This window comes from Lichenostomus cassidix, chromosome 1 (genome assembly GCF_008360975.1).
Source record: "Lichenostomus cassidix isolate B80296 chromosome 1, HeHo_3.0, whole genome shotgun sequence".
Classification (NCBI taxonomy): domain Eukaryota; kingdom Metazoa; phylum Chordata; class Aves; order Passeriformes; family Meliphagidae; genus Lichenostomus; species Lichenostomus cassidix.
Window position 1 is genome coordinate 40,697,743 of NC_139479.1, and position 22,674 is coordinate 40,720,416.

General features: G+C 45.4%; 2 protein-coding genes across 5 annotated transcripts in view; one reads left to right on the forward strand and one right to left on the reverse strand.

Annotated features, from left to right (window-relative positions):
- Positions 1 to 1,118: 1,118 nt before the first annotated feature.
- On the reverse strand, positions 1,119 to 18,911 carry LOC146444588 (uncharacterized). 4 transcript variants are annotated; one of them, XR_014851485.1, is made up of 5 exons: positions 18,048 to 18,911; positions 17,393 to 17,514; positions 14,271 to 14,393; positions 12,867 to 12,936; positions 1,119 to 2,254 (listed from the first exon to the last, which is right to left on the reverse strand). XR_014851485.1 is itself a non-coding variant. In XM_085057633.1 (4 exons), exons 1-4 carry the CDS (start codon positions 18,110 to 18,112, stop codon positions 16,744 to 16,746), a joined length of 297 nt encoding a protein of 98 aa, XP_084913759.1. In that variant the 5' UTR covers positions 18,113 to 18,911; the 3' UTR covers positions 15,875 to 16,743. The 4 variants fall into 4 exon arrangements, 2 of the variants coding, with proteins under 2 accessions (XP_084913759.1, XP_084913752.1); XR_014851492.1 differs by lacking the exon at positions 14,271 to 14,393; XM_085057633.1 differs by lacking the exons at positions 1,119 to 2,254; positions 12,867 to 12,936; positions 14,271 to 14,393 and adding exons at positions 15,875 to 16,780; positions 17,046 to 17,118.
- Positions 18,912 to 20,033: 1,122 nt separating this feature from the next.
- Positions 20,034 to 22,674, forward strand: part of SOX21 (SRY-box transcription factor 21) — a 3,269-nt gene continuing 628 nt past the window's right edge. The window contains exon 1 of the mRNA XM_085057616.1: positions 20,034 to 22,674. This exon is cut by the window's right edge and continues 628 nt beyond it. Coding sequence (XP_084913742.1) covers positions 20,046 to 20,891 — 846 coding nt within the window. The 5' untranslated portion in view covers positions 20,034 to 20,045 and the 3' untranslated portion in view covers positions 20,892 to 22,674.

The following is a 22,674-nucleotide window of genomic DNA, read 5'->3' on the forward strand; positions in this document are numbered from 1 at the left end:
ATTGCCAGTGTCCTTGTCTGTCAAACCCCACTTCTTTACCTCTACATGATCAATGACTACATTACCTTTTCCAGGACTGCTGAGCCAAAAAAACCCCAAAAATAAAAAAAACAAAAACCAACTAATTTCACCACTTTAAAAATGTAATGATGTAAATCAAAGCCAAGAAACGTCCTTTCAAAACTCGGTTTCCTGAAGTTGGGGCGGGGGGGGAGGAAGAAAAATGTAATTAGAGCCAGATATTCTGAACAGACTGAAATAAAAATCTTTCACAAGCACAGAAGGAATTTTTGCTCAGGTAAAACATTGTGAGCTAGCCCTGATCTATACTGTGTTTCTGGCACAGGTGGATACAACAAAGAATCTCAGTCTTCCACTTTTGTGGGCCATCAGGCAACAAAGGGGCTTTGCCAAACACTCTGTGTGGGTGTGTGGGGGTGTGTGTCCTATTTGGCACTATTAATACATCATTACTTAATATAACTTATAAGGTCCATTTTCCAAGACCTCTCTAAAGATCTTCTGGATAACACTCATAACAAAGACCTGTATTCTTTCTGTAATGCTACTAGATTAATCTAACCTGCTTATTGTCATCAAGAGAAAATATACTCTGCAGCCAACAAATATAGGTCAAAAGTAGCAGAAAGGATTCTCCCCTCACATATTAGAAAACGGTTTTGTGACAGTTAAGCAAAAAATGTGATTTGAACCAAATATTTTCTGCTCCTGTGTTCAGTAACATTTGTACTTGATGGATTTGGATTTGAATTTGAATGGAAAAAAAAATGTGTATATGTTCTTGCAAAATATATTCATCGATACAAATTTCCATGCAATAAAAACTAGAAATATGTTATATGCCCTTGTCCAATATTATTGTAGCCAGAACCTGAAGATGCTAAGAGCTCACATGTAAAAATAATTGTGGATGAGAAAAATAAAAATCATATGTATTATAAAAACTACTAATAGATAGATAACAGTTGATTACGCACACACTGAAAACTTACACTCCCTATTTTAGACATCTGTGTTAAAATAAACATTGTATCTAGTAGCCCTTTTCATAGTGTTTGCATTCCATATATGCATTTACATATGTAAATACAGTCAGATTGTTTGTCAGTTGCGTGTCACAAATTTTGTTTAATGTCATCCTCTAACATAAATCCACTTGATACATTTGTGACAGAATGAAGAAACAATCCACTGCACATATATATACACATATATATTTACATACATATTTAGCACGCATGCATGTTCTGTTCTTATTTCTCTTTCCTGCTGAACTTGTTTGAATGCTCATCTGGCAGTGCTGATCCACACTGTTCACATCAACAAAGAAACTGCAGATGCTGTAAACAGACAGTGGGATTGTCCTAGACTTTAGCTCTACAAATATTTGGGCTCAGGGCTGCAGAATCACGAACACAGCATAAAAGTAGTAAAAATGGAGCACTTTATCAAAGGTCACAAGTTATTTGGTGAGAGCATCTTGTCCTACCCTGTACTAAAGCTACCATCTCTGCCAGCTCTGCAGCAGTAGAGACAAAAATGGGAGAAGATTCCTATTTCCAGAGGCCTTTTCTGGATGAGGTGGGTTGGTACAATGTTCCTGGATTTAGCTGTTTTCAGAACTGTGGCTCAGAGCACTGCACACATGTAAGTCCCATGCCGTTCTGTGTACAGTGCAGCTGCCAAACTTAGATCTTCCCTAAGTTGCAGGACAAGAACATCCTCTTCCTATTTCTATATTTCTGGCCTGGTTGAAGTAGAAGGATTTCACATTCGAGTCGTGCTGTGTTCACACCTCATCCTGTAATCAAAAGTCTGAACATTGTAAAAAAAGCACAGGACAAAAATCCTCCACAGCTGCCAAATTCATAAACACAAGAGCTGTTCCAACAAAGCAATTTTTTAAACATTTTGTAAAAATTAAATTAAGAAAATGTTTTTCGTTACCCCCCGGAGTAAGATTTCATGGCATGTTATTATATTCTGAAGTAGTTACCACTTTGTTACTGATCCGGGTTGGTGAAACAGCACTCCAGCCTTGATTCCCTGGGCTTAGGTAACTGAGCAGTGAGTGGAAACCTGCGAGTCCTCTATTCAGTTTGGTAAACACGGTCTTGTCTGTCACTTCTCATTGTTCCTCTTCAAAGTACAGTCGCCACCTTATCTGGCAACAGCTTTCTTGAAGAGTGCTGCTCATGTGAAATAATCTTTCACCACGGAGGCCAGCATTTCCCTAACACAAGAAGAAACATTTATCTTGCTGTTAATGGTTAATTAATTTTGAAAATGTATATTACAACACAATAAAAAAAAAAGAAAAAAAAGCCAGGCTGGACAATGGAGCAAAATGTCTCTTCCTCAAATTGACTCCTATTTAGTTCTTCCAATGTCATCCAAAACACAGATAACTTTTCTTTCATGAATTGTTCTCCTGAATGATTTATACATGTTGTGTTATCTGAAGCCCTTTCCAGATCCCCTGTGGTTTCAGCCAGCCATCAGCTGCATAATTGTTAATTTTAACACTATAAAAGGTTCTGATGCCGAGGAGATAAAGCGTTGGAGGAAGAATTAATTGAAATGTATCTTCCAATCACACTGGTTCCCTACTTCCAGTTCCACAAAAATTATACATTGGATTTGAGGTTAAAATAAATTTACATTTGTGCTACCCATAAAGCTTTTGGACTAGTAGAAAATAGATAAGTTAATTGTTTCTAAAACCCATAAAGGGTTTATCCTGAGAATAATTCAGGGCAGTCTCCTGTTCATAGCCCACAGCACCGTGAGCAGCCGGATAGAGGATTCTTCCCAAGCTACTGCAGACATAATTGGTCAGGAGACATGTGACAGGAGTCTTTTACAACAGCAGGTGATAGACTGACAGAAAAGGAGCTCAAGCTCCACCAATATTTAATCTGGATATTAAACACTCTATGCTTCCCAGAGCTACTAATACTTTTTTTTTCTCCAATGTTTACTGTGCCTGTACGCTTCAAGTGAAGTATTATAAAGTAAAGCTACCAGGTTTTGATTCTTTCATTTACATTTTTATCATAAATATATACGAAATGTGCAAAATCAGATTGAAAGGCTATTTGGAGGAATATAGTTGGGGCACGTGAATTCAGAGATCATGGGATTCATATTTAGTTTACAGTTAGATGACTGCAAAAGGCCATCCTCATTTAACTGAAGCCCCCAAAATAGGCTATATCTCTGTTAAGCCTTTGTTTAAACATTATCACTATTATCAAATGTCTTTTGACAGATTCTTTAGAAATGGGCTGAAATGAATATTTTTTGGGTGCAGAAGAGAGTAAAAAGATGTGATTCTTTGCTTCTTCACCCTCTGTTCAGCTATATCAGAGCACCAGATCCCCACCTGTAAAAACCCCAGTTCAGACCCAGCACAGGGGGAAAAAATTAGGAGGTTTCATCTTAGAATTCACCAAATATTTGTCCACACAATAAAAACACTGCATTTCTGCCATAAGGAGGTACAGTGTAAAAACAGCAAGAAACTGAGATGAAGGGGGACTCAGAGAAGCTGAGAGGGAAAGCTTGCACAGCACCTGCCCACACTGTACTTGGATTTAGTCCACTTCTTGAGTCCTACTTTCATGAATACCAAATTCAACAAATACAATGTAAGAAAAGACCCATATTAGAATCTGCTTTATGCTAAGAGATGTATTATCACTTGAAGAACATTTTATTGCTGAGTAAAATACTCAGTATTTTCCCTCACTATTAGGTCTTTCACAAGAAATAATAGCATGTTAGTTATTTCAAGTCACAGAGCAAATGCAAGGATTATACATCTTATATTTTAGGACACAAAGACACAGTGCTCCAAAGCAGACAAAGATGCCAACTGAGCCGAGAATATATTTAGATATTGCACAGCGTATTGTATTAAAAACATAAGAGTGTCATCAAAAACTCTCCTCAACAAAGCTCAGATATGTCAAATGGGGCCAGAAATGGGTAAACATTCGTCATTATGAATCATGGAAAATAATTCCCATTTCTCAACAATCCATGTCTTGAATTGCATTTTCTGTATAAGCTGAAAGTAGGTAGGTAGAACTGTAGGCAGAAATATAATGCAGTGACAGAGCACCAATGATTTTCTAAGCCTGGGATACTGGGTATTTAATTTTGCTTTTAAATCCATACTGTGGTGGGCACTTATGCACACAATAGAAAAGGAGACACATCCCAATCAGTTTATAAGATAGTATGACGAAAATGTGTAATAGAGCAACCAGATAGGTATAAATAGAATAATACAAAGAAATCTAATCTACTGCAAAGCTATAATTCAATCCTTCTGCAACACAAGTGCAAAGCTAAACAGGCTTATGAATAGCACAAGAATCCATATAGCCAAAATTGTATAGCCTATGTCATCAAATCAAAAACCTTGAATTATTTCTTATCACTGCTATTTCTTTTTAATAAATGAAAAAATCTAATGACTATGTCAAGAAATAAGCATTATTAAATTATAATTTTGTACTGAGCACGTAGGAATGATAAGATTTACATGCTCCCTTTCTACTCTCTCTTTCTCCTCCCTTCTTATCCCTTCTATTTTTTTTTCCCTGTATGTTTATGTGTTCACTTTAGAGGCAGGGAAAAATGAATATTGAATATGGAAGGCAAATTCCAGTCTGGCTTATATCTTGTGCAATTCTCCTGATTTCAGTAGGGATTTGTCTCATATCTTTTGACCTGAACACTTAATTTAAGTTCAGGGTCTTTTTTTCCTTTAGAAAGAGAAATTTCAAATGGAATCAGATCTCTCTGATAAATCCTATTTATTTACAAAGACTTTATGAAGTCCCAGTTCCCTGAGCTCAGGAAGATTCAAGTATTCAGCTCAAAGACTTTCTTTCTTCTTTTTTTCTAATGGCCACAGTCTTATTATTTCTTACAGGCTCTACTTCATTTTTCTGTATTTATTCTTGTAAGGCTTTTCTTTCACTCTGCCATACACACAGAGACATGCATACACATCCTGTTCCATTAAAAACAACAGACAGCCAAACCCCTCTGCTACCCCATTCAACCTGAGCAGTCCCTGTGTGTACCATGGGTTTGACAGTAACATATGCTTTTGTTTGGGGAGGAGGTTGCTCTTATTTCATAAAGCAGATTAACAGTTCCTCACAGCTGCATTAAAGGAAGGCAGTGGTTACACCCATAGCTTCAATGACATTTCACCCAACCCACAACACAAGGAGCATAACTCAGAATAAGGTATAGTCTAAGATGTGAGAGACCAGTGAGTGCCACCAGAGATGTAGAACAAGTATTTTTACATAACTGGCATAGTATATGACAGTTTGGAGAACTAAACATTATTCAACCTAAGTAAAGGCCATCACCTGCAAAGGACTCTGGAGAGATCATTGATAGAAATGTTACTGACTGTGCTCTGTCTCTCTGGAGTGGCTGATCAGGTGCTCTAGCTCAGGCCCTTGCAGAAGCCATTGCTCCATGGCTGGTGCAAGAAACAGGCACTGTGACAATTATTGTGTTGAGCCATACCTGTGAGAGCCAGGAAGGACAGCTGAAGGCAAACCTGAGCTTTGCCTTACTGGGATCAGTTGAGAAAAGTGTCTTGAAATATTTGAGTCTATAAGATGAATGCATAAAAACTACTTTGCATTAAACCCTCGAGTGGACACCCTCTTTCATTTTCTAGAAGCAACTCCTGTGGAGTTTCACACTGAAGGTGAAGGATTAAACATCAGTGAAATCAAGTCATTACATTTGAACACCTGTGAGCAAGTTTCAAAAACCTCAACTTTGTACTTTTATTTGCACTCTCTTCACGTCTTATATAAATACATAGCCACTTTCCCCCCTATTTTCCTTATTTTTTTTAAAGCTTGTATTCAAGATCAAAGTGATTTCTTCATGGACACAAGTATGTATTACAGACAGGTTTATCTTGTTGAGGTAGACAACCTATTTTAATAGTCTGTCCTTGAAAGCTAATGGTTCCAGTTCAGTTTTGGGTGTCACTGATAAAGATTGTAATGCAGCTTACGTATCTGTGCTTCTTAAATTTGTTGTCATTTTTATTGAGGCAAATGATCTTGGCACACTATTTGTGGTTTCATCAATGACAGAGACAATGAGACAAATTGTCGACTAAGATAAACAAATGTGGTGCCAGGGATTTCTCCACAGAAATTTGCCAGCTCAGCGAGGATCTGGTCGAATTTGTTGGACACATAGGCTATTAATGAAACTCAATCATTAAGATACATGAAGCTATAGCAATTCTCCTGCAACAGGTTTGAATTCTGTTGATAAGTGTGCTCCTCTCTGCTGTGCTTCTTTAATCCTGGAAAGTGTCTAGGAGAGTCAAGAGGAGCCAGAAGTTCGGAAGCACTCATGGGTCAGATGACTTTGAAGAGCCTTGAGGAGCTCATGGGGAGAGAGGTGTGGTAAGCTGCACATCACGAGTTTGGGTGTGACTACAATGTGACCTGGAGCTTTGGAGATGTGTTTGTGAGGAAGGTGAAGAATGACATTAGGGGAGCTTCATTCCCCATGCTCCCAGCTGTTCCTGCATATCTAGTCTCAAAACCAACTAGCCAGAGACTTGTGATCTAGCAAGTGCAAGCAGCAAGGGAAAGGAGTCTCCCTGGATATTTTACCTGTGCTACCACTGCCTCTGCTGGCTAGTGATCCTACTGCAGTGGAACCTCTCCTGCCAGTCTGCTGGGTGACAGAAACTCTGTTAGGACTGGGGTGGGCGAAAAAGTCATACATGGATTTTCCTTCTTTGTTTCCAGAGGTAAAAGGAAAGCTTTAGGCTCCATTCATACCTTGTTGATGCTCCAGGCCAGATCACGCTGACTGACAAAGCCTGTTACAGGCTGCTCTGTAAAGGCCTTAGACATTGATAATCACTGATAAATCAGCTTCAAACACCTTTCTCCGATACTTCATTGTCATGAGTAAACATAGTATACAAACAAATTGCCAGTAAAGACAGATCCATGCCAAGTCCTGATTTTGAAATACTATTTGTTGGCTTCAGAGCAAAAGAAGAAAGACTCTCTTCCTCCCACCATGGCAGCTGTGAAACTGTGATCAGCAGTGGCTGAGCTGGTGGCGGTGGTGTTTCTATCTCAAAGGAGAACTTAAATTCATGCTAATTTTTATTTCAGCTCAGAATTACCCTCTCTAAGGGAAAATGTGGTGCCTTCCTTGTGTGAATTTCAGCAACTGGCACATAGGTTGAGGTTTCACAAGAGGGTTATGCTGATCTCAGACTGTGCTGCTGCTGCTGTGGAAGGCCCCATGTTTCTCTCTGCATTCACCTTTCCACTGCTGCTCATTCATCAGTGTTAGCAATCAAATGTGTGTTTGTGTGACTGGTGAAAACTAGTGGTTTTGTTCATTTTGGGATGGTTGTTTTTCAGCTGGATCAGTCAACCAGTCTGACCACAGCTTTCAGTGCTGGTGCAGAGAAGGAGGAGAGGGGTTCTGGAAGGAAGGCTCCGGGATTATGTGTCTTCAAACTAGAGTATGGGCATCCTTCTAGGATATATTAGATCATTTTCTGGCAATGTTTTAAAAAGGGGCATCCAGTTTCAGACTCGGTGCTGCCCTGTCTAGACACTGATCTTTCTTTTGGAAGCAGGTTGGAAACACTCGCAGTGACATTGCATGGATTGCAGTGTGCCTTGTGTGCACTATCCTCACATTGCATCAGAAACCCCACTGGTGCTGAGTTTGGCTGTCCAGTTCAACCAGGGGCTTGTGTGGAGGGCTTATGTTCAGATCAGAACTGGACTCAGTTATAGGCTTCAGTAGGAAATACTAATTTTAGCAGATGTGCTGGATGCAATTGTTCCTGGTTAACTCAGGGACAGCTGCTCTCTTTGAACCCAAGAGCCCGGAGAGATACTGTAAAATTTCTACGGATAGGTTGGAGGCAGGCCCATTCAGTGAGGCATCCCCGCTGATAATCACTTTGAGATTAATTTTGTTATTTACCTCCTCTCCTATCTGCCAGGATTAAGATTTGTTGGCCCTTGCATAACTCAGCAAGGCTTGTTTTTGCAAGTTTTTTCTGGATGAAAAGGAGCAATAGCAGAGAGCCATGGAAAAGTCCTGGCTGTGAGGTTCTTGGTGAGACAGGGAAAGAGGACTAACTTCTGCCCCAGTGTTTTGTCCAGCCAGCCACAGACTGGGACCAACTCAGTATTTGAATTAGACCAATTTAAATAACTAATCATTAAAAGAAAACAATCACCTGAGCTCTGATGCCTAACCAATGCTGAAATCAGTTTGTTATCTACACAGAACTATCAGGTCGGGTTGTTTGTGTCAGCTGAATATAATACCTAGCAAGTTCACACCCAGCTATTTACATCTCTATGTTAGGATCCAGGAGCATGTAAACCAGAGAATGAGGTTGTGTTTAAATTAACTGTGCTTAGGTTCCTCACCAGAGAAAATAGGGGGTAAGACACATGGATAAGAAAAGTGAAATTTTCCTGTATAATTTTATCTCTAAATACCCCTACAGATCAAGTACCCACTGAATTATTTCTGATTTGTTGTTAGAATAATCACATGTGTGCGCAAATACACTAAGAATAAAGTTTGAGTGTGTTTTATATTGTTAGAATTCTCATATCCCAGATTCCCCATCGTGTTCAGTCCTGTGTAGATAGTTATAGTAATGATCTTTTATTAACTTGGCTGAAATAACTGCCATGACTCTCAATGATGACATTAGTGCTTAGGTATTTGTATGTCTAAGCAGTTACATAAGTAATCATATCACAATGTCAAATTATTGTACTTATTATTTTGCAAATGCTACAACTGCCACCTCCTGTTAAACACAAAAAGAAAAAGAAAGAGAAAAAGAAAAATGTCAGTGTGCCTAAAGAATTCTTCCCAGTTTTAATTTATTGGTTTGTTTTACACTCTCTGTGCTGTGGGCCGCAACAAACTAATAGCATCTACACTTTGAGGTGAAACTCTCCTGCTAAACTCATCTCTGCCTGTAAGAAAATCATCCATTAGCATGGCTGTGTTTGAAGGAATCATGCTAATACATGGCAGGCAAAGAGAAAGGGTTACACTTGCTAGGAACTGAAAGTTCAACTGTTTCCTAACAATTAAGATAACCAGTCACGCTGTTACACAGGGAGAGAGGAAAAGAGGCTGGCAACAAAGTAGTTTCATGAGCTGGCCTTTTACCTGGGAAGGATTGAACTCAACAGTGAAGTCACAAAAGATTTAGCTTGGGTGGTTTACTGCCTGCCTCCAGTGACCCTGGAGTGATCCTCCAGTGCCTCCAGTGATCCTGGGAGGCAGTTTGGGAGAGCCCAGGTACTTCTGCAGGCTTTGAGTGAAGTCTGTAGAGAAGGAAGTATGCTCTCTGAATTTTCTATGTCCAAGGTCACTAGGTTTCTTACAGCAAACAAGTAAACTATTTCTTGTTTTGTATCTACCTGTCACACACATAACACTTGGGGGAGGGGAATTGTAATAATCTCATCCTAGAAAATCCAAATGTTAATGTTGATGTGGATTGTATGAAGGTTTCTTATGTTTTACCTGTCTATATAATGATCAGAAGAAGAAAAGGACACCAGTACCACATTTTCCATGAAACAGCAGGAACATTTCTCCTTTTTAGTTGGCTGGGTCATACCTTGTGTTTGTGATTTCATAAACTATGTTTTAAAGTATGGTTCCTCTGAAATATAGCAGCTTTATTGCTGCTTTTAACAATGTCACTATCTCAAAGGACGCAAGTGAAAGCACATGGTGTTTTGTTGGTCAAGCACAAGTACTGCCATTGCTTTGTTGTACAGCAATATTATCACATCTAATAGGTATACCTGCAGCATTTTTATAGGATTACAGCAGGAGAAGATTATTCATTAATTCTTTTTTTCCTGGCATTTAACAGCTTTGTTAAATTACTTTGCAAAAGAAGGGCTTAACACATTCTTTCAGAAAAGTTTTCTGGGTGAAAAGAAGTAGAATATCTTGTGGTTGAAATACGGAATTATAGAATGGTTTGGGTTGGAAGGGGCCTTAAAGCTCATGTAGTTCCAAGCCCACTGCCATGGGTAAGAATGCCACCCACTAGATCAGGGCCCCAAAGATGTGCTTTTGGTGTCTCTGTAATATAATAAAGATATGGCACACCTGACAATTCAGCAAAAGATCATGGCTAGGCCATCCACAAGATCTCATTTTAGGTCTCATCATCTTTGCTTGGTTTTGTTACACGAAGGCTACATGCAGGAGCAATTCCTTGCGAGATAATATACACTATAGCACATCATCTACACCACTGGAACTGCCAATCATCCTATATTCTTACAGTGCTTGTGAGGTGGTTTGTACACTTTTTTCCCTCTGAAATTATTTTCCTTCTTTTATCCCAAGTTTGCCATGCACATAGGTGGTCAGTACTGAGGAGCTACATGGTCATGTTCACATACCAGCTTACTTCATGGGAACTTGCTCAGGTAACTTCTAGTGCAGCAGGACTGGGCTTAGTTTGGAAAATGGAGTAAAGACCCAGATGAATCCAAGAAAATTGAACTTTATATAGTCTTTGTTCTAACCATTGTTTAACCACCCTACTTGGAAAACAGTTGAAGCATTAAAAAACTGGAGGGGGTGAACAAGAAACAATGCAACAATCTGTTTCTATCATAAAGAATAAATGTGCTTTGGGCTGATTCCATTCAGAGTGTACAGATATTTTCAAGAAATTTAGGGCATAAAATCCCATTGAATCTCCTTGAGGGAATTAAAATCAATGGAAATTAGGCACCCTTGTACTTTGAAAGATCTGCACTTAATTCTTCTTGTGTCTTTTAGAAGATCCAAGTCTGAATTATTTACTTTCTGGGGAAATGAGTACTTTTGGCATGACCTTCTTCATACTCTATAAACAACAGCTGATAATATGTAAGAAAAAGTTGACAAGAGAATTGAAAACCAAAAGAACTTCTGGAAATTCTGATTTTATTTTACCCACTGAAATGAAAAGGTATCTCCAGGAATGCTGCAAAACTCCTTGCTCTTTTATAACTCTATTTCTTCATATATGTTCTGCTCTCCTATTCTTTCTACACAATTAGTATTAAAAGTCAGATTTTCAATAACACTAACAAAAAACACCATTCTCTTTTTTGTCACTGATAATAAGCATCCTCAATTGGGAGAATATTATGGAAGAAATGAAAATGTCTGTAAAGGACTACAAACTTTCCTGCCTATTATTGGCAAAGATACCCTAAACAAATTTTATACACCAACAGTCAAATTTGTTACTGATTTGGTACACCATTGACAACTTTTTGCCAATGCTATCAGTGATGACCTTTTCTTTTTTCATGCAAGTCAAATAACTTGCATTGAAATTTCATATAAATGACAATACAATAAATGATAAAATTGAATATTCTAATTACAGATCATGGGAATGCAGTTGAAAGAGAAATTCATATAGTAATGATGCAGAAAATGTACTTTCAGCAGAGATTTGAAACACAACAGAAAGGTGATAAAGTGGGGAATAATAGTAAAGCCATGTCAGAAGCAGGACTTGTCAAAGACAGTGATAAAACTGTGCTAAGAAGAAAGAGGAGGCCAGAACCAACTAAACCAGACAGTAAAACAGAACATTTCTTCATCATGTCAGTCAAAGACATGCTCATATATTATCATTTTGGCAATGCTCATACAGGGGAGGACCTCTGATCACATGTGTGGGTAGGAGAGGAACAGCTAGTTTGCAGGCTGGGAACCAGCAGGATGTGTGGGTTCTGCAGAGGGGAGAAGATTGCATGAAGAGCTAAGTTAAAACTGATTCTTCTCGTATTACATACCCATACAAAGAGAGGCAGAAGAAAACTCTTGTCCTAGGGCTTTGTCATTCTTGACAAGTTAGTCTCACCTGTTCTTAACATCCCTTAGTGTTCCCACTGCTTCTCCAGGCAGAGGCAGGCTCTTCATATCTATACTCACTATTTGAAGCTTGTTTTTTCCCAAGATTTAACTGGAATTCATATCTTAAGCTTATTACCTCTTGTTTATCCCCACAAACACAATTAATCCTCTCATCTTTGCATTTAGCTTTTATATCCTTAAAGATCAGTTCCTTCTTCTCTCCAGATTAACTAACAACACTGTTTTCAATCTTTACTTGTATATCTGTGTATGCAGCACATTTTTAGACCTCTGATCAGTCTTGCTGCACTCTGTCCACTGACTCCACATTTTTCTTGAAGTCTAGCACTGTACAATATACTCCATCAGAAGCCTTTATGATCCTGACAAAGTAAAATATCTCAGTCTTTCAGAACTATCAGTAATAGTAGTGTGTTTGCATAGTAGGAGATGATTGTACACACCTGACAAGCATTTATAGAGAGAAGCTATTCAAAATAATAGATTACTTCTTAAAGAGAGAGAAAAATCTAAATTTGGAGATGAAAAAATAGTCTAGCAATTATTACTATTGAAACTGCACACTTAAGTGAGGAAAATTTTTTAAAAATTGAGGCAATATTTACCACAATAAGATTTAACTATTCAACTGACTTTGGGAAATTAGAATAGTTTCCATTCCATTTCCATGCCAAGGGAAGCCATTATATATCCTGCTGTGGACAATGAGAAGTTTATTGTGAGGATGAAATAAGGCCAAGCAAAATCCCAAAAGCTGTGTCAAGGATGCAGGCCAGGCAATCCTGAACTCACTGGTCCTTGGGTTTTGAGTGCCTATGCCTATGGTCACAGAACACCCCCAAAGCAGGGCTACTCCTTACCAGTGGAACACTCATGCAGAGGCAGAAGTGCCTTTTCTATCCTCCACCAGAAAAGATCATCCTGGAGCACCTAAAAACAGTGGATGCAAAAAGCAGAATGGTCAAAAGTCTTCTGTCTGAATCAAGAACACTAAATAATTATATTTATGCTATTGGGGTCTAGCTGATTTAGGCTGAGTTGGAGTCTCTGCACACCACACTCCCAAGAGCAGATGAAGAGCAGCTGGTGATTTAGTCTCATCTGAAACTGCTCCTCAATGGAAACCAAAGCATGGTGAGCAAGCACAGTGAAGAGATTTGCTTGGAAAGATGTGGCACCATTGATCTGAGCTAAAAATGCAGGTGCTGGTACTAATGTAGGTGTGGTGGGTAGGTGTAGGCACCCTCTGTGTTTAACTCGTCTGATCACTAGAACTGGCTGTGACCACTAACTTTGAACTTTTCTGAGTGACATTTTGATTCCTCCTAACAAATGCAATGCAGAAACTACCCATTTTTACAAACAGAAAACCAAGACACTGACCATAAAGAAGTAAAGGCCATGAGTTTAAATCCAAAGAGATATAGATTCTATTATGGGCCTCTATTCCCTAGTTGTTTGTAGTCAATTAAAAAGTCATTATAATCAGAAGGCAAACAGCAAAGATTTATGCTTAACTCTTCTTCAGAGGGGGATGGACCAAATTCTAATCTTCTTTCTAGCCTCCTTGTGTACATTTACAAATCCTGAAATGCCTGTCAAAGGTTTCCAAACCACAGTCTTATCCAGTGATATCTAAGACCTTGTCTTCAAAATTGCATAGATTTTTTGGGACCTGTCTATCACCCATGATTAGCAAAACAACCTTTTATGGTTTACAGTTATGAATCAACCTTGAACAAAACTAGACCAGTCACTGAAATGTATTAATTCCAGGAAAAACACCCTCTATGACTGCTGGACAGCCCTAAGAAGTGAAATGAGATGATTGTTGTCACTGTAAAATTTTGATTGAATTTAAATGTAAAAGTCTTCAGAGATTATGTATGTAAAGAAGCTTATGGTAGAAGACACCAAAAAGCAAGGCTTGCCTCTCCTAACAGGGAACTACAAAATCATACTATGCTTCCATAAAAAGTGATACCCCAGCGATGAGATCCATTCCTTTAGAAAAAGGAAGCATGAGCACTGCTGAGCCTTTGAAGAAAAATTAGAGGCGACTGCCTAAACAGTGAAACCTGGACTCTAGAGTCAGCAGTCTCCATCTATATGAGCCCTGATTTCATCATGTGAGACAGGGGAAGCTTACACATCTGTATTACTTCGTGAGCTTCCAGTAGCTCCTTGTGCTGGAGCAGTATTTAGCTGCCCTTTCTGGAACATCTAAGACTGTCCAGGAACTCCACCATGAGACTAATTCTCACCTTCACTTCCCCAGACAGGGACCAGCATTTAACCACACATCTTTTTTTTTTTTTTTTTTTGTTCTAAGACTTCCTTGGCTGAAGTTCTGATCATTCTTCCCAGGCAGCATAGGCACTGCAAGGCTAACAGGATTAAGAAAGAGCAAAAAATTGACTCATTAAAGTACATGAAAATAGCTTGCCTTACAAGTGGGGTGCATACAGATTAGATAAACATTATCTAGCCTCTTAGCAAACTCAAATAGGCTGAATTTTAAAGTTTTCTTTACTTCTAAAAGTAGTAAGGACCCCATCATCACGTTCTGATCAGAACTGCCATCAATGGTTGTGTGAGATCTGGGTCTGGTGTTCCTGTTACAGCAACCCCAGCGTCCTGAAGTACAGAGGGATAGAATGGGCTTTGCTTTTAAAATAATACCCATTAAATCACAGAAAATATTCAACCCTTACCGACATCATAACGTTTAATTTTTTAAAAGTATAGAACTTCTCTATGCTTCCCAAAGTAGTAAAAACTTTGTTAATTCCCTTCTAACTTAAAATAGCAAACCAAATAAACCAATGTTTTTATTATAAAAAGTTTACTCTCCAGCTGAGCATTTGAGTGCCAAGTTCCATCCAGAATCACATTTTCACAGCCAAATTAGAAACTATAAACTTAGAAACCAGTGTTTTATGATAGAATCCTTTGCCAGGCACTTCACTAGAGCGTGGGCTACCAGCTGCTCTAATAATAAGCTAATGTTATTGAAAAATAATAATACCGAGCATTTGGAAGCACTCTGTAAAAGCAAATGAATGAGTTTAGCCCATTATGCACAATAAAGAGCTCACGGGGTAAAACTCCCTTTCTCGCTACAGGTGTATTGGACTTCGCAAGAGGAGAAAGACTTAGGAGCACTCACAAACCTGCCAAGCTCCATACAAGCAGAACGATCAGCCTGCCAACTTGTTGGTGTGCTTAAGATTCCAGCCTGCCCAGCAACTTTGGACAGCTGAAAGTGATGTGGAATCGGTGACTGATACCCTACACGAAGAAAAATTTGTCAGCTTTCAAAGCTGGTGGATAGAAACGCTTCAATGCATAAAGGGAGCCGTGAAAACGCGATGTGGCTCTGGCAATGCAGAGGAGAGCTGGGGCTGCCGAGCCCGTGAATCAGCTTTTCAATCGGGAGGCACGGAGAGGCGGAGATCGCTATCGGGATAACCGCTGTTCTTCAACTTCTTTTTATCTCTTTGATTCGCCACCTGATTGTTAGGCTCAAATAAAAATTCGGAGGAAATGAGCGTGCTTCCTCGAAACTCACTTTAAACTCGGCTTTAAAAAAACACGAGAGATTAGATGTTTGGTCAGAATATGAGAAATCGGGCAGTATTTGGAGTGGGGTGTAGTTACATCATCTGTAAGCAACTTGATAGAATTAACACACGGTTTTCGAGAAGATAGTCTAACCCCCCTTTAATATTTTTAAAAGCGCTCTGATCTTGCTTGATTGAATACAGCATTGCATTCTGGAAAGTCTTGTTTAGCCTTCGTGTGATAATGCATCTGCTCGGGTTTTGTTCCCCCCCACAATCACCCCTCCCTCCACCCCCCTCCGGTAGTGGAAGTAAAGATCGCGCCCTTGAATTTGCATGCGTCAGGAATTGACAGGTCAAAGGCAAGTAAATCACATTATACACGACTGTATTGTTATTGTATCGATAACAACACATTATCAGAACAATTAACACACTCGCGAAACTACGCGGAGATCACAGCAGCGGTTTAACAAAAATCCAGATAAGTAACTAAACTCCGATAAAGCTTTCCCTTTTCGTGTTTGGGGATTTGAAGGCTTTCCGAGAGAGTGTCTGTGCCTCTGCGTGTGCGTGTGTGTGTGTGTGTGAGGGCTGTGCAGGCAGCCGCACCGCGGCCGCGGAAATCCCCGCGGAGAGAGCAGCCTCCTCCCCCGCGCCGTGGCTGCCTCAAACCGGGGGAGACCTGGGACCCTCCGGTCGTTCCTAACACGAGTCCAACCTTGCTCAAAGCGGAACTGATAAGAGTTTCCATCACTTGGTGCAAACTGTCTTGAAAGCAGATTACTAGGGAAAGGCAGACCCCCTGTCACTACCAGCATCACTGAAATAACCACGGGTGGTTGTTTTAGTAGTCAGTGGTTGCCGCAAACCTTAGGTGAGGGGAGGAGGAAAGCTCTTTGAAAAGGAGACCTTCGAATAAAGTATTTAATTTGCGACCAGAGAAATAGACTTTAGCCGAGTACTGAGCCATTCAGAGATTTCAACCTGTGAAAGATTGCCGTACAATAATTTATGACCAACAAATTCTATTACCGTTTTCACTATTTGGTGGACTGAACGTAATCAGAAACATGCGCAGGTGAACTCATGGGTTTGCAAATAGTGACAATTTTGGAAGACAGTCCGTGAGCTGAGGCATCTTCTCTGCTGGAAGTTATGCAAGCGCTTCTTTTTAAGACCAGTTTACCTGTATGCGACTCCGTGGGGACCTGCGAGTTGGTTGCACTGTTCTCAGACAGATGGTGATCACTCGCCCTAGGAATCTCCCCGAGCCCCGTGTCGACACCCGTGGCACTTCCCCACGCGGTTTCTGTGGCACAGGTGCCCGCTCTGCCTGCACCCTGCTTTGCCATTGCGCAGATCCAGGGCAGCAGGCAGCAGCAGCCTTGGCGCGGTAGTACCCACGGGCTGACCCACGGGCAGGGGTCGTGCTGGGGGCGTTCAGCTGTGTAGCCACTGTCAGAGGGGGCTTACCCATGTGCCCGCCTTGAGTGCTTCACGCGGTTCTGTCGCGACACCGGACCATGGCGATCCTCTACGCCGTACACTGCTCTCGCACCGACGGGTTCGGGGTCACAAGGAGAGGGAGTGGGGTCGTGAGGGAAGCAGCATGGGAGGGAAGAGTGGGGAAAGAGCCTAGCTAGAACCGAGCCCACTGGGGCCTCACTCTGCTCTCCGGGGGCGCTGACGGGAGCGGGGCCAGGAGCCTCCGGGACCCGGGGGTACCACTGGTGGTGGCATCGGTGAGTCGCTGCTGCTTCTCCCTCCCCGCTCTCCCTCTCCGCCCTGATCCCACTCCAGTAGATGTTACTGATTCTCACCCCGCTCATGGCTGCGGCCGGGAACGTATGAACCATGCTCTTGCCTTCCCCTGAGCTGACTTAATCCGGGCGCTACCCCGCTGGCACGGTGCGAGGGGAAGTCGATCAAGCCGGCATCCGATCTGTGCGAAGAAAGACAGTGGATGAGTCCCTAAAAGTCAAACACAATAATGCTACATGTGATCGAGAGATACAGGAAACAGTTTCCCTAGACAAACACGGGGTGCGGGGTTACCCAGTTGAAAATATTGTCTGTTCATCCCAAAACGGGAATGTGCTGGCCGGTGGGGTGATAACCTGATCTCCAGGGCAGAGTTACCTGCGCCGGGATTAGCCCATCTTGGTGGGGGTCCCACCCTCGAGAAACTCCATTTCCCCGCTAACCCTGAACACCAGCCAGCGCCGGTAGATATCTTAATCTCTCCGTTTTGACAACCTACAGGTACTTTTTTTTTTTTTCCACGGCTAACTGGATTGTAGGAGGTCAAGCGTTGGCAAGGTGGCTTCGGAGATTGAGAGAATTACGTCTAAGTAGTAGTAGTGCATGGGTCGTAAAACACGAAACGGGGGAAGACGCGGTTTACAGAGGAGCCGCTCGCTATTTTGGAGGGCACTCTGGCCGTGACAGGCTGCCGCGGGACCCGCGCGGTCTCACGGTCGGGGAGAGCGCCGGGAACCGCCCTCCGGTGGAAGGTCGGCGCTCGGATTCTCTCCAAACATCCCGACATGGAAGTCGCTGCGGGTGGCGGTGGCGGGCAGAGGTGCGGTGCGGCGGCAAGGAAGGCGCGAAGCCCAGCTGCTGGAGCGCGGCTGGAGCGGGGGACAGAGACTGGACAGAGGATGGAGCGGGCTCCGCGGAGAGAAACCGGGACGATACGACAGCGGGCGGCGTGACAAAGGAATCCCTAAGCCGAGCGGACATCGTAACCCCCCGACCCCGCGCGATGTCCCGGACTCTGTGACGCGTCCGGCGGGGGCTCGATGGTGCTCCCGGAGGAGCTGCGACCTCACGAGTGCATCGCACCGGGGAAGCCCGGTTCCGGCTTTTCCTTAATAGGGCGGCGGAGCCGTCCCGGGCAAAGCCTAGCCTGATGCCAGCACGGGAAAGAGTTAATGGTTTATTGGAGTCGGCGCTTCCACATACCACAGGGGTAAGTCAAAACCGACCCGCCGAAGCACAAACAAGGCGAGCAAGTTCACCCTGACTGACAGGCGGCCGGTGAGGAACACGGTCGGACGGCTCGGGCTGGGGGCACCGTGAAGAGGCGTCCCAAGCGGCCAGGAAAACACGCGTGGAGTTTTTGGGGGTGTCCGCTGCCCGCACCGAGGGATGCTCTCCAGGGCGGCAGCCTCTCCCCTTCGGCGGCACCGGCCCTGGGCAGGGAAAACCCCAAAACAACCCGAAACACTCCGCATGCGCGGTATCCGCCCCCTCCCCGCGCTGCCGGGCCCGCCAAAGGGGCGTGGCGAACCCTTGCCCCGCCCCTCCCGCCGGGGGCCCCGCCCCCCGCCCCGCCGGCGGCGCGCAGGCCGCGTGCGGGCATATAGGGCGGCGCGCGGCGCGGGGGCACGCGGGGCGCGCGCGTTACCTGCGGCCGCGCCGACGGGGCGAGAGGAGGGGGCGGCCGCGCCGGCTGCGAGCCCCCGCCGCCCGCCTTACAGCCCGGCCGGCGGCCCGCCGAGGATTTTAATTAGGTGTGTCCCCCCGCCTCCGCCGCCTCCTCCTCCTCCCTCCGCCCCCCGCCGCTCCCGCCCGCCCCGCCGCCCCTCCGAGTCGGCGGCCAAGAAAACCCAGAGAGACCTGGCGGCTGCCGGAGAAGGGGGAGCTGCGCGGCAGGCGGAGCGCCCCGTATCCCGCCGAAACTTGGCGAAGTTTGTCCGGCGGCGCGAACCAGGAGGCCCGCGGCGCCCGGCGGCCGCTCGCGAACGGCGCCCGGCGAGTATGTGCGAGAAGCGGGCTGCTCGCCGCGCCCCCCCGGGCGGAGCGGGCCAGCTGTGAGCGGGGCGGCCCGCGCCCCCTGGGGCCCTAACCGCAGCGCCCGAGCCGCCGCGGACCCCGTCCCGCCCGGCCCCGCAACGCGCCGCGGCGGGCTGCCCTCCGAGCTCCGCGGGCGGCGATGGCACCGGGCGGGCTCTGACCGCCGCCCCGTCCAGGGCTCGCCGCCGCACCGGAGACCGCCGAGGAGCATCGCGTTCGCAGCGAAGCGAGGACCCTCACGCCCCGCGCCGCTCGCCTGCCGCCGGATCCCGCCCTCGCCGTCGAGACTTCTCTGTGGTCCCGTCTGGACTCCGACCGCTGTGGCCTGCGGGGTGTTCCGAGGAATAGCCCTGGACCGGAGACCGGCGGCGCGGAGAGAGGCTCCGAGGCCCAGGCGGGGAGCGGAGCCCGTCCCGCCCGAGCCGCCCGCTGCAGCGCCCTGACGGGGAGGCGCCGCCGCCGCTCGGCAGCGCCCCGCGCCCGGAGCGGGGCCACCGGGTGCCGCCGCCCCGCGCCCGCAGGAGTCGGTGCCGCCACGCCAGGGCACCCGCCGAGATTGCTTTTGGAGGAGCGGACCGCGGCGGGGGCGAGGAGGAGGAGGAGGCGGGAGACGATCCCGGAGGAGGCCGCCAGTGCGGGGCGGGCGGCGGCTCGCCGGGGCGGCGGGGGGACACCATGTCCAAGCCGGTGGATCACGTCAAGAGGCCGATGAACGCCTTCATGGTGTGGTCGCGGGCGCAGCGACGGAAGATGGCCCAGGAGAACCCCAAGATGCACAACTCGGAGATCAGCAAACGCCTGGGTGCCGAGTGGAAGCTGCTGACCGAGTCGGAGAAGCGGCCCTTCATCGACGAGGCCAAGCGGCTGCGGGCCATGCACATGAAGGAGCACCCCGACTACAAGTACCGGCCTCGGCGGAAGCCCAAGACGCTGCTCAAGAAGGACAAGTTCGCCTTCCCCGTGCCCTACGGGCTGGGCGGCGTGGCGGACCACGAGCACCCGCACGGGCTGAAGGCGGGCGGGCTGCACGCCGGCGCGGCCGGCGGGCTGGTGCCCGAATCGCTCCTGGCCAACCCCGAGAAGGCGGCAGCCGCCGCCGCCGCTGCCGCCGCCCGCGTCTTCTTCCCCCAGTCGGCCGCCGCTGCTGCCGCCGCCGCCGCCGCGGCCGCCGCCAGCAGCCCCTACTCCCTGCTGGACCTGGGCTCCAAAATGGCCGAGATCTCATCCTCCTCCTCTTCCTCGGGCTCCGGGTTGCCCTACGCCTCCTCGTTGGGCTACCCCGGCGCCGGCGGGGCGGGCGCCTTCCACGGGGCCGCCGCTGCCGCCGCCGCCGCTGCGGCCGCCGCCGGGGGGCACACGCACTCGCACCCGTCGCCCGGTAACCCGGGCTACATGATCCCCTGCAACTGCAGCGCCTGGCCCGGCCCGGGGCTGCAGCCGCCGCTGGCCTACATCCTCCTGCCGGGCATGGGCAAGCCCCAGCTGGACCCTTATCCCGCAGCCTACGCCGCGGCTCTATGACCCGCGGCCGGAGGATGCCCGCGCAGAGCTCCGGCGCCCGCCTGGATGGGGGCCGGCGCATACGTGCGGATGGGGAGCGGGGCGAGCCGCCGCCGGGGCCGCGGTGGGTGACCGGGGCAAGCGATGGCGGGAGCGCCGGGGCGGTGGGCGACCTGTTGCGCGTCCACCACCCGCTGCCCCGGGTAGAGCTTGTGTGTGTTGCATGCGGTCTGTGCAGATAGCCCAGCTGAAACAGAAAAGGAAAAAAGAAAGAGGAAAAAAAAAGAAAAATAACAAAAAAAAAGAAAATAACCGATCCGTCCTGCCCCCTTATGTGTTTGTTCGGGACAGACACGGGGGGTAACGCCCGTCTGCCGGCTCCGGCGTTCCCCTCCCTCGCTTCTCACGCCCCGCGCGATGCTGGACTCAGAACAGTCCCGCTGTGGCACCTCTGCCACCGAGAGGAGAGACGGGGGTGGTGAGGCCCCGGCTCAGCACGTCAGGGCCAGGTGCGGCCCCAGGAAGGGACAGGGTGCCTCTGTCCTTGGTTCGTAGCCCCTCGTGGGATCCACGCAAAGAAAGATGTCAGCAGTGTGGGATGCTGCCCGTCCCACTCCGCGCCCTGTCCCGCATGGGTTTCTGCCCTCCGCTGCCACGGGATGCTGACAGGCGGGGGTTGTGATTTCCATGAGAGGATAAGATGTGTGACTCGGACCCCGTATGTCCCCCCCCTCCCCTCCACTAATTAAGTCTCACCTTCAGACTGTAAATTTGTATATCTCTGTGGAAATGTTAGGTCTCGGATGGAAAACTCTCTTAGTTACTTCGCCCACGGTCGATTCAGTTTTAACCTGAAAAAAAAAAAAGAATGCCTTTCAAAGGGAATAAAAATATTGCGAGACTGCTCAAGGATCGCAATATTATCTAAGGTTAAATCAGACTTTTTTGTCTGAGTGATAATTATCTATTTATTATTTAGCTGAACTGAAACAGAGCATTGCTTTGACAGAAGAGTATTCTCATTTAAAAGAAAGTCCGTCTCCCCTACCAACATGAAGTGTTTCAAATGTGTTTTGGAGTACTCTACCTGTTTAGCTTATTTTAGAGCGACTGCAATTCAATTGCAAATGGTGTTTAAGAAAAAAACAACAAAGTTTAGAGAAAAAAAGTCCTTCATCAGTTTAGAGTTCTTTTTTCGGTTTACTTTTGTAATGTGTATATTTTGACTAATGTTTGTGAATGAAGCTGGCTAACATGTATTTAGTTTCATTTTGGCTTTATGTAATATAAAGTGAAAAAAAAGATTAAGTAATGGTTTTAACATTTACGTGTAAATGGTTTTCTCGTGTGATCTTCTAATTTAAAGTTAGACGTCTAAACTATATCTGTAAATTAGATTCTGACCACCACTCTGTTCATTTTTGAACAAAGAGTTTAAATAAAGCCTGAAGCAGGGAAAAGAGAAAATCCTCTATTTCTTGTTGAATTGCTAACAAGATTTTTATCTGAATTGCCCTTACGTGCCTGGTCCAGGTGAGGTGTAAGGTATCCTCTAAACGCTGTCTTTGTTTCACTTTTGAATAGATTTACTAGGAAATCTAAATCAAGCCATTGTTATTCAGAGCCAAAAACCTGATTTATCACATTTTTAATCGTGAATAGGAAAGAAGATTAAAAAAAAAGTTGTATTATAAAAAAAAAAAAAGAAAACATTCATGGACCAGCAGAACAGAGTTCACTGAATACACTGAAAGCGTTCACAGCATTTCATCGGTTTCCAGTAACGTTTTCAGAGCGGAAAGTT

Coding starts and splice junctions, on each gene's coding strand:
- LOC146444588 (XM_085057626.1), bottom strand. CDS start 18,314: ATGTCCGCTCGGCTTAGGGATTCCTTTGTCACGCCGCCCGCTGTCGTA. Junction 17,515..18,047: donor TCCCGGCGCTCTCCCCGACC/GTGAGACCGCGC, acceptor TTCTTCGCACAG/ATCGGATGCCGGCTTGATCG.